A 12,090-nucleotide genomic window follows, 5' to 3' on the forward strand; every position below is an offset into this window, starting at 1 on the left:
TTAAAGATCATCCAGTTCCAACCCCCCTGCCATGGGCAGGGACACCTTGCACTAGACCAGGTTGCTCAGAGCCACATACACACACATGTTCTTGAAAGGACCCAGGATGGCTTAGGGAATCAGAGCGAGTTAACTGACTTCAAAACTCTTTCACCAGTTTTGCCATTGTTGATTTGCCTGGGGCCTGGGTTTTCTCTGCAGGAAATGAGATTGCTGCAAGCACAGGCCGGTGGTGATGTGAATGTGGAGGTGAATGCAGCTCCAGGAGAGGATCTGCTGAAAAAACTGAATGATATGAGACAAGAATATGAAAATATTATTCAGAGAAACCGTGAAGAGGTTGAAAAGTGGTACGAAATCAAGGTAAGTGATTTCAATGTGAACAATACTAACTTTTGGTAAGAACCTCCTGTAGATGAATGACACTGTGAATGACAAAATCCACTGCTTTTAGGATATAATAGTAAAAACCCTTTGGTTAAAATAAAGGAAATCACAAGCAGGCTTGAACTGCAGTGGCAGAGCCACGTAAGTTGAAACAGCCCCCATGTGACAAGTGTCCGTGCTTCAACTTGTCCTGCCAGCTGCTTCCATGATAAACTACTGTGCTGACACTGTAAGTAAAACTCAGAAACTCCAACTCTATATATTAATTTTGCAGATGGAGGAAGTGAGTCAACAAGTCCACTCAAGTGGCCAGGAAGTGGAATCGAACAACCAACAGCTCTCTGTGCTGAGACGTGACTATCAGAGCCTGGAAATCGAGCTGCAGTCCCAAATCAGCATGGTAGGTAGTGATGGTTTCTGATCCTCTGATGTGCAAAGAACGCGGGCGCTGCTGGAATGGCAGAGCAGCTATAGCTATGCTCCATTTGATGGAGATGCCTGGCGCATCTCACACCACGCAAGATTTGCTCATTTCAGGCAAAAGAACAATCTAATCCAGCCACATTCCCATAACGTGCCACGTTCCCATAAACGCTGGAGTTTGTTTTCCGTTTGCAGGTCGACTCTTTGCAATCCAACCTGGAAGACACAGAACGTCGCTACAACATGCAGCTGCAGCAGATCCAGAGTCTGATCATTCCCTTGGAGGAGGAGTTGGCCAGCATCCGCTGCGAGATGGAGAGTCAGAACCAGGAGTACCAGATGCTCCTGGGCATCAAGACCCGCCTGGAACAGGAGATTGCTCAGTACCGGGCTCTGCTGCAGGAGGGACAGCAAGACATTGCGTATGTACATTCCGGTTAATTAATCTTTGCAAACCGATGAAGATGAATAGCTATATATATATTAGGATCTAGTGCAACTGATTCATCATCAACATTTTCACTGCAATGAGAGGAACTCACAGGGAATCTAAACCTCAGCTGGCAGTGTACAAAGATGTGTTATTCTAAACCTCTTGTGAACTGGACAGGAACATTTCCAGAAGTGTTTAGAACTATAATTTGCCATTTCTTTTGAGTGCAATCAGGAAGTACAGTTTTATACGGCAATGAAAGATTAGCAAGAAAATAACTGTCTTTTATAAATACTCAAGGTACATATTTTTAAAGACTTCTAGAGCCATCCATTACCTTTGCTTCTTCTGTGCAGATCAGCTAATTTGTCCCTAATTAGGATGGTTTAAAACCGGTTCTCTAGACCATGTTTCACACCATGGTACTTTCTCAGTCATAAAAGGAGCTCAGAGGGAGGCAGAAAGTGGCATTGGTCCAGCCGACAGGATGGCAGACACTGCTCCTGTCGCTATAAATCGCATTCATATGTGCCCCTTCCTCCTCACAGCATCTCACAGGGAGGAGCTGGCGGCGGATCTTCTGGAAGAGGAGGTCATGGAGGAACTAGCTGGTCTTCTGGAAGAGGAAGTAGTGGAGGAGGAAGTAGTTGGTCCTCAGGTGGAGGAAGCAGTGGAGGAAGAATTGGAGGATCCTATGGAAGAACTTCCTCTTCCGGAGGTGGAGGAGGAGGGATTGGAGGAAGTACAGGAGGTAGACCCTGTGATAAAACTTCAAGTGGAGGAGGTGGCAGTGGTGGAGGAGGAGGGGGAAAATCCTGCCTCTCCCATTCTTCATCCTCCCATTCCCAGTCTGGCAAGTCTTGTGAAAGCCAAGGTAAAAACAGGAATAAAAGGGTACATCCTCTCATTCACTTTTCTCTCTGAAAAACAGGAAAGGATATGACAACTGCCTTCCTGATGTGGCAATCTGGAGATATTTTTGCTATTTTTTACCCCGATCATGTTTTAAGTCCCCACTGACATTTAGTTTTATACAGTAACATATCAATATGGCTGTATTGTCGTAAGTGACTCAGGTGTTATGGAAGTGTCATCATGTATAAAAGGTGTTATGAAAGGGTGCGCAGAAAGAGGAAATGAAGGAGGAAAAGGAAAAATAATGCCCAGTCCAAAGCCTAGAGGGAACCAGAGAAGTCAGTAGTTTCAGAATGAAGCCAAATGTTAGAAATGTATCTGGTATTAAGGGGGCAAAATGGTAAAAGCAGGGTAGAATAGCTGGAATACTCGAGACACTTGAAATACAAGGGGTATTGGCTGCAAAATCCTGAAGTAGCAAAAATGGGGAGTGACGTAATGTTCTTTTCTATGTCTGATTTTGTGGCTGCGGTTCCAGGAGGTCCCGAAAACCTGAAGCTCTGCCTGGAAGGGAATAAAACATTGGAGAGAGGAGCAACGATGGAGGAAGTGTCTGAAGCCATAAAAACAATGAGAATGGGTAAGGCTCCAGGTCCTGACAGCATCTCAGACCAATGCCTGGAAATGTTGAAAATGAACCGGAAGTTATAACTTTCGGAAAGTTTCTCTCTCTCTGCTACAGTCACTCTAAAGGCTGATTTACACTGACACAGCCGAGAGCAGAAGCAGGTCTGTGTATGTAATACGATAAAGCTGCAAGCGCACATGCTTGTACAAACACGGTCTGACACTGTTCTAACCTTTCCAGCATGGTGGGAAAAAGACCTAGTCCCCTGAGACCTGCACAGTCTATAACTGTGAAGTAACAAAAAGATTAGAAATGCTGCATGAGGTAACAGTTCAAAGGAATTCTTGCTTTCCTTCAACTTTCAACAGGGAGTTTTAGGAAGTCTGAGGACTGAGTGGCCAAGCCAGCATCTTCCGCTGCAGGACCCCGCCAGCAGCCCTTCGGACCAAGCGTGACTATACCCAGCGTGTCCGACGGCGCGTCTGCGAAGAGCAAACATTTGCTCTAGCTACTCAACACTGTTCACTCAGGGGCTCATCGGAACTCTCTGGGTGGCCTGCCTCCTTCTGTCGGAGTTTCTGTGCCTAATCACTGTAACCTGGGGTAATCTCTACCATGATTGGTATTCTTGTGAAAAAAAAATGAATCAAACCCAAGAAACTAATTGCTAATAAACCTTTGCTTCTCTCTGCTGCAACCAGCAAGCCGTGCCTGGGAGAAGTTTCCTTCCGCAGACATTTTTGTTTGAATCACTTACACATACTGAGCCCTACCTGTGGAAAGCACAACAACGTGTCAGATTATGGGGGACTGTTTCCAAGGGCAGGGAGTGACAGGACAAGGGGTAACGGGTTTAAATGGAAAGAGGGAGATTGAGATGGGCCATCAGGAAGGAAGCCTTCCCGGAGAGGGTGGGGAGCACTGGGACAGATTGCCCAGAGAAGCTGTGGATGCCCCATCCCTGGAAGTGTCCAAGGCCAGGCTGGATGAGGCTTGGAGCAACCTGGTCTAGTGGAACGTGTCCCTGCCCATGGCAGTGGAGTGGGACTGGGTGGGCTTTAAGGTCCCTTCAACCCAAACCATTCTGTGATTCTATGATTATACATAAGACCCAAGAGTTTGCAGTGACATATTCACCATTTAACTGGGCAAAACTCTGAAGAACACATGACCAGGGAAAAACGCTCGTGTGGTCCCTGCAAGGGGTAGGCTAACAGTGAAAACACCTACTCGCTTCTGCTATTAACTCCTATCAGGGAAAGAAAAAAGAGGGTGAGTTTAAGGAATTTACTATGCCCTGGAAAGCCTCTCAAAACAAATCTTCCTAAGGAGTCACCACAATGCATGATGAACTTAATATTAATCTCTGGAATTTAAAGATGGATATTCTCAGCTGCCGGTGCCAACCCCCACCACGTGCAGATACAATTCATTATCCAAACGAACACATTTGGAGTGCTGCCTGCTTGGGTACCCACTAGTACAAGTTCAGGGATGGGACATCCCTACGTTGTGGCAGTAGCTACCTGTACTGTAAACTAAACTCATACAGATGGAGTGCGACCGAAGTTGCACGCACACGGTCTTACAGAACGAGGATTCACAGGCTGCTTTCACTGGTCAGACCATGCCTTGCTCCTGGTGCTGCACAACACCTGCCCTCTTCCACCTCAGGGCACTCCTTATGTCTAAGTATGGGCAGAGAAACATTTTACAGAGCAGACTGGCGAATTACTCATATTTAGGATGTTTTTACAAAACCCAGCGGTAGGTTGAGAGAAAGAAAGATGTCCAAGAGAAAAGGTTCCCAAACTGATTTTAAGGGTTGCCTACACATCACGGAGTGCAGGGTCTGCTCACAGCCATAATGGCGCAAATGCCAAAAAGACAGAGATTGAACTTTCATCCTCCATTTAATTATAGCCCTGTTCCCCCCCTTATGCTCCGGGTGGGTGCCAATTGTCCAGGGGTTCCCTCTGCTCGCCACCCCCCGCTGTCCTTATTGAGCTTTTAATTTCTGAGGAGGCAATTGCAGTGTGGGGTCGGGTAAGAACTTCTACGGGCGAGTAGCTGATATGAACTACATGGGGAATTTCACCCAGAAAGAATTCCAAGGACTCATCCCATGGCCCCAGCTCACTAACACGTCCTGTATCCCTCGCGTTTCTCGACCTGTGCTTAAACACCAGGCCTGGCAGTTTCTTAGTTCTACAGCCAGGAGTTTTGTTTCGTCACTCTGAGGAGGGCATCACCCACTGGAGAAGGTTGAGAAACTCCGATTGAGTGGGAGACCGTGGGAACAGGCATCCTGCACGCCCGAGCGCCGGGCAGATCTGTGCCAGTGATTCACGGCGTTGCTTATGCCCGGCTCGCAGCCAACGCGGTTTGAACAGAAGAATTTGGGTTTGACCAGTGTCTCTATGGGGACCTGAGGCAGCGGCTGATGTTCATGAGGGGCTGCTTCATAGAGCAGGATGTGCTGATATCCCTGACCTGATGTGCTAAAAGGCACACCGATTATATTTGCAAGGATATCCACATCTCCTACCTATTGCAAAATCATTTAAAATCCTTGCAGCATCAAACCATTCTTGTCTCTATCCCCAGCCCCCCCACCTGCTCACTCTGCTGCTTTACACCTCTTGGAGCCTGTGACGATTCCTAGACCTGTCTATTCTGGATACCAACTAACAGCCCAAATTCAAGCTCCCCCACACCGGAGCCCTGCTCCTCACACCTCCCCTGGGAGCCTGCCAAGTTAATCTCAAAAACATCTCTGCTGGGTGCATGCTCCCTGGCTTTCACAGCGTGATTTACAGGCCATCACCCGACCTCTGGCCTCACAGCAACACCGGGAGCCTGTGAGCTACAATTTACTCAGAGGAGTAGCCTGTGCGGGAGCTTGCTGCTCCGTGCCATCACAGCAGCTTGCGGGACTACGGATTCCTCTCAATCCTGCCCTTCTTTCCAAAAATATAACTTACTTATAGCATTTTTACTGCCAGTTATCTCATTACCCAGCATCTCTGCAGTAACCTTGGAAAGAAACTCCACCGAAACGAGTCCTTGTGAGAGCAGGGCAGAGCAGAATGGCACTGGAAGAGTGTGAAGTGTGGGAAGGAGAATGTTCGGGGCAGTGAGGCTGTAGCGGAGAAATGCGTCCTGCCGTGCCAACACACAAACGTTCCAGTGGCATGTGTTGTAATACGCTCCGCAATTGCTGCTGATTTAAATGCTCACCTGGAGGTGTTACCATCACGCACAGAAATAAACAACAATTCCTGAGCAATTAGAAGAAACAATATCTCTATTACTACTGGTACTACTCAGCATTCATGACACTGTCTTCTTCCTCAGCTAAAATCTGACCCTTTCTAACAAGATGTTCTTACAGTGCCCCTTGCAGGCAGTAAGTCTGCACCTAGAATGTAAATAGGCTTCAGAATAAAGTCCATTTGCTACACGTTGCAGTAAGTGACAAAATAAATGCAAAGCACCAATAAACTTAAAAATCTTCCTGCGTACTCAGGGCATCAGTGCTCATCACACACACAACTGCATCTAGGTGGTGTCTACCATGCCCTGCAGCAAAGTGCCCATTCGGGTGTTCTGCTTCCCCTTCTGTATAGACGGAATTGCATCCGGGTTGCCGGCAGCACTGGTTACTGAGAACAGGCGTGTGATGACAGCGACGCAAAGTGACCCACGGGGAGGAACAGGGCTAGAAAAGCAAAGCTCCCGCAAAGCCGGAGTAAGAAACACAAATACCGTCGTGCCAGGTGTCAAAGCTTAGGGCACGCTTAACGCGGGACTGCGGCGGTACTGCGAGCAGCGAGGAGAACCTCACACTTTGGATTTGCACGCATTGCTAGGCATTAATCAGCATAATTAGCTTTAATTTTATGAGCACAAAATGTTGCAATGCTTATCTGGTGTTCCTATTAGTGCTCTGAGAAGAAAATTGTGGTACGTGTTAGAACAAGACCTTCAGAACAACCTTATGAAAAAGTCAATGTGCGCCCACACTCCTGTCTGTTTGGCTTCAGCGCTGCCGGAGCAATCCGTGTGTCCATTGGAGGCACGGAGGTAATTCCGCAATTGCCTGTGCATATATTCTGCTACTCTCTCTTCTGTTCAGCATTAACTGCCAAGTGCTAGGCGGGCTGTATTCACGGGTTACAGAATGAACACAGCAAAGTACACCACTTCTCTGCGCTGTCAAGGGGGAAGGAAGAAACCAGCGGGTCCTTCTAGAGCCCACGCAGCTCAGCACGAAGGTCCTGGGGGTTCTTCTCCACTGCTGTGAGGGGGTAGCACAAGTTGCCTAGGCAGCGATTTGCTTGCACTGTTGGGGTTTTTGTGACAGTAGATCTGTACATGGACAATCGAGCAGGGCCGGATCCCCAGGGGCAGGAGGCATAAACAGGATTTATCTACACTTAGACTGGCTGAAGTCCAAAGCTCTGATTCCCAAATCCTGGCTCAGTGGGCATTTAACCACCTTGAATTATTAAATTCACTAAAGTGAACTTTTGACTAACGATTTCCCTAGGCTGCTTCTGCCCTTGCTCAGACTAGGCCAAGGACAAGGGGAGCAAGTTCCAGCTCCTTCCCACTGGCGAGCAGGGCCCAGCCCCAGGCCAGTGTGGCCTTCCTCCCCACAAAACACTTGAGGAAGAGGGGACGAAAATACAACAGGAGGGGTAGTAACAGAAAGCCCAAAGCGCAGATTAGTGCCTTCACTTGGATGCAAATGTCTGTGTTCCCTCCTGCAGGATAGTGCAGCCATCAAAGCCTTAAGGTGACAGAGCAGCCACAGGCACCCGGAGCGGGTGGGGAGCTGCTTCTCCCAAATGGACTGAGGGACCTAAACTCTGGAAAGAGGCAGGAGGCCTTGTCAGCAGATGCTCTTACCGCGCCTTCCAGCTGCTATAGGCAATATGAAAAACGCTGTTCCATTTTGGTACCAACAAAACTGCTTATTCCAGTCAAATTGACTTCATCCCGTAGGAGACAGATAATCATGGAGGGACAGGGCTCCAGTTCTGGCTCAGAAGGGACAGAAGTGGTAACTGGCAGCTGATGGTCAGTAACCAGCAGCCTGTGAACTGCCCAGTGGCTGTAGGGCACAAAAGCCTTGACCCATGACCGTCACCTCCAAGTGACAAAAAAGGTCTACACTTTCAGGATCTGAGCAGCAGGATTTCTTCCCATCATTTTACTTGGATGGAAGATCCAAGTTATCCTGCACAAAAGTGTTCTCTGGGAGGGTGCTAGAGGTTCTAAACTTCACAGGCAGGCTCACTGCTGCCGCCCTTGTCTCCTTTGCTGGGTCTAATCTAAATTTCTTTGGAAATTACTGTGATTTCATGAGATAATTACGAGATTAGGTAGGGATGAAGAGTGAGCACAGACTCCAACGTGAAAACTGGTCCTCTCTTCCAAAAACTTCTGTTAAGAGTGATGGGAAGAGATTATTAAATAGATCAAGAGAATGAACGGCAGCAACTGCCTGAGGCATGGCATCAGAATGACACTGAATTAAGGGGAAAAGTTTTAAGTTTTTGGTGCACAAACACATTTTCTCCAGGGCTGTTCTGAATGCAGCAGCTCCAGCCTGTTGTAAAAGCCTCCCAGTTTCGGTAAGATAAAGAGCAGTGTGGGCTGCTCACAGAGTTTGTCTTCATTCAGATGCCAGGCACTCACTTTGATTGTATCACAGAGGCCTGATGAAAAGGAAAACAATAACAGAGAGAGAGTGAAAGAATGTTGGCTGTACTTGACATGTGGCATGTGCTGAGCGTGACAAGAAGCAGTGCGGGGTGTCAGAGCTTTCAGATACTCTGCAGGCTGGGCAAGGCTGAGAGCTGTGCTCATCAATGTCCTCCTGTCTGACTTGGAACAGCAATGTTTCACAGGATCCCGGGTGCTGTATCAACGCAGAAACATTAATGATTGAACTGTGCATCATTAATGAGGAAAGGTCCTAAAATTGCTGGTTCCTTTTAGCTAATAAACTATAAATGATGAATATTGCATCATCCATAGAATACATTAGCAGAAAGCATCCAAATAGAAAAATTTTAAGTCTCTTTAAATGAGCTCAGAAAGCAAAAATCATCCTGTCCACACAATGGATCTTCTCTGGCTTGTAAATACTGCACAGTTAAATATTTAATAACCGATAAATTAAAATAAGACAGGAGGGTATTCAATGTATGCAACTTTACGAGAGGATGAAATAGTCATAGTTCTGTGTTTTTCAGATACCTCAGTATTGCTGTCCAACGAGACAGACTACTTTTTGACAACACAATGACTGTCACAGAAACACAACATCACCAGGGAAGATTTTCAGCTGTTAAGAATACGGCACATCCTTACAGCCAGCAGCATTTCTACAAAAAGCACCAAGATTGAACTAGTAACGAAAATGACATAGCAACAGGAAAGACAAAAGGGAACATCCTATGAGCATATGACTTAAAAGCAGCTAAAGATCTAAAGGCAGTATCTGTGTTCCTCCTTTAGATATGAGTAGTGGTAATAATACAGAACTAAACCAAAATGTTCAGGCTTTCTAAACTTCTCCACCCACAGTGGCTTAACTCTTTCTTTTCTTTCATTTTCATTTTAAAAAGTATTTCCCAAGCACACAACAAGATACGCCCTTAGCAGAAGAACCTTCTAGTAGGGACAAGTCCCTGCTGAGAACAAGCACATCTAGAGTAAGACAGCTATAAGCAGGAAACAAGGTGGGTTCTCAGAAAGTACATAAACAGGTCAAGAGACTCTTCTGGCAAATGCTTTTATTCTTGTTTTAACAATTCCATGGGTTTTTTTCTCATTATTTCTATCAAACCCGTGGATAGTTCTAGCTTGTCTATGAAAAGCATCTACAAGGAGTATCACTGGAATCACTGATGGAATTTTGAATGTGATAATCAATTTTACTTACTGTAGTGGAATTTGAGAAAACGGTCCCCATTGACCAAAACAACATATCCCAGACACAAAGACGAAACACCACTAAAAGGAGCAAAACACTTTGCATATAGCAAACTAGATCTTTCAGCCCCAGCAGCAGGACAGGCAGAAGCCCAGAAACTGTGTTTACACTGCTGAGGCAACACCACCATCCTCCTGCTGCGAACAAGGAGGACTTATCACATCATCGAGCTGCTTGAAATCTTTCATCATCTTTGAGCCACTGAGTATGCCAAAGAGCAAGATAAGATCTGAGCCTTTTGAAAGAGGTTGAATAAGCAGCAATAAAGCAACGCTGACAAAAGCACAGCACAAAGGACAGGACAATGGAATAGCCCAAAAATGCTAAAGAATCCTTAATTTGACATAAAAAGAAGTTAAGAGGCAGAAATACAGTTTGTAAAAGAATCAGGCATATGGAGACTGATCGCAGAGCATAAAAACCAGCAGCAAGATACAGTCAACTTCCAAATCCAAGTGACCTTTGGATGGCAAGGCCGGGGGTGCACTGCCTCCTCCAAGAGCTCTTCCCGAGGATGCTGAGCGGAGGACAGCAGGCCGCATGCTATTGCTCAGAGATGCCCTTCTTTCTTCCCTGCAGGGAGGTGTGGGGGGAGGTTGCTACACTGCACACCCACCTCGCAGTTCAGAGGATCAGTAAGCAGAGGGGACAAAAGCAATGACCACGTTTCGGTATCGCGGAACAAAACTGTCACTGGGAAGATGCACACTTCCTGCCAAGCAAACTGTGGCAGCTTGGGGTCTACAGCAAGACCACAACTGCTGATGGTTTTGCTCCTAGATCAGTGACGCGGTAGGGCCGGCTGTTTGCCTGAATGAAGTCTCTGCTGTATTGAAAAGAAAGGTACAAATTCTCCCAAAAAGTTGCAGTGTAAGACGAGAGCTAAGGGGATGCCGAGGAAATGGGATTCTGCATCGGAACTGGAGTATTTAGTTCCACAAAGGGCAAAGGTGACAAAGATGACACATCCTAACACTTTTGCAGATGACAGTCACCTGGAACCAGAGTCCGTCAGCACTTTGCCCAAATTCAGGCCCTTCTTGGGGATTTTTCAGAAACGTGCAATTCTGTGTTTAGACACTCCACTTCGGCATCGCATCGAACAATGGAGGGTGAAAACCAGGTACAAGGGTAACCTTCTGGGTGTTCGTGTGAGACGAAGGTATGGTGTAATTTCTTTTGTGGTCTCAACAGTCCGATTTCAACAGATTTGTGTAAAAAGCCCTTCAACCTTTCCCTCAGGACACTATTTTAGCATCAGAGATCTCTGCATTAGGTGCAATATATATAATTACTCTATCACCTGTAATATACGAGACAGTACAATAGGGAGAATGAGCAGTTTTATATTGAACCATAAAAGATCTTCCCACACAGCAGTTTATAGGTCATTGTCTGCATTAATACGGCTTCTGACTGTGCTACAATTGACTTTATAATACAATTAAAGTATCCTTAATCTTCCTACTTATTTAGATTAACAGCTTTTTGGTGAAAAAATCCGATTTTTCTTCTCTTTCATTTCTAGGACTTAGATATCTAGCGTGCTGTATTGCCACTTTCTTCACAAAGGAAGGATTTTGATTTTTAAATAAGAATTGCACCGCATTGGTTGGAACAGACTTCTCCTGTAACTCGCTGTGTTCTCTCAGTGATGGCAGGGACACACAGGCTGGACTGTCTCTACAGGGTTATACAGCCCTATATAGTAAAATGCTTGTGCGATCATGCAGAGTGAGAAAAAGAATGTAAGCAGTGTAGAAAATCTTAAATGCACAAAATATGAAAGAGCAAAAGAGAACAACAGTCTCTGACAACAGCAGCTACAAAACTTTGAGCAAAGAAAGTAGGTTAACAATTGAATAAACGCACAGTCTCGTGAGAAATTTGGGCCTCATCTTCTTTCTTTTAGGGAAGAACTGAGAACAAAAAATCCTCTGCACAGTTCATCAGGTACACGTGATCTCAGCATCAGCTTCAACAGGAGCCGGTGTATAGTGGCTTTTCCATGCTAAAGCAGACCCAGGCTCCTGAGGCAAAAGACTACATATAACAGAAAAAGCTAAATGAAACGAATGCCACCCAAAAGAAATGTTCAGTCTTAAACAAACACCATAAAGCCAGCAATGGGCTAGATTGCCTGAGATAGCAGCACAAAAATATTGTTAAGCAAATTATTCTTGGCACAAACAACAAGGTTGGTAAATGCCCTGAGAGAAGGAAACACCCTGATGGTGACACCCATTGTCAAAAGTATAAATACAGAGAGCTGGGGATGAAAATTCACAGTCCTGAATCTTATCAGGCTGTGCACCTAAATTTGGGATTGTGGTTAGACTCTCACCTGCTGTCACT

General features: G+C 45.9%; 1 protein-coding gene across 1 annotated transcript in view; it reads left to right on the plus strand.

The window, feature by feature from the left end:
• LOC104511689 (keratin, type I cytoskeletal 15-like) overlaps window positions 1-3,120 on the plus strand; it is a 5,478-nt gene extending 2,358 nt beyond the window's left edge. The window contains exons 4-9 of the mRNA XM_010154404.1: window positions 202-363; window positions 662-787; window positions 1,006-1,232; window positions 1,792-2,114; window positions 2,628-2,738; window positions 3,095-3,120. Coding sequence (XP_010152706.1) covers window positions 202-363; window positions 662-787; window positions 1,006-1,232; window positions 1,792-2,114; window positions 2,628-2,738; window positions 3,095-3,120 — 975 coding nt within the window. The remainder of the gene's footprint in view (window positions 1-201; window positions 364-661; window positions 788-1,005; window positions 1,233-1,791; window positions 2,115-2,627; window positions 2,739-3,094) is intronic.
• Window positions 3,121-12,090: the final 8,970 nt, after the last annotated feature.

This window comes from Eurypyga helias, unplaced genomic scaffold (genome assembly GCF_000690775.1).
Source record: "Eurypyga helias isolate BGI_N326 unplaced genomic scaffold, ASM69077v1 scaffold13136, whole genome shotgun sequence".
NCBI lineage: Eukaryota > Metazoa > Chordata > Aves > Eurypygiformes > Eurypygidae > Eurypyga > Eurypyga helias.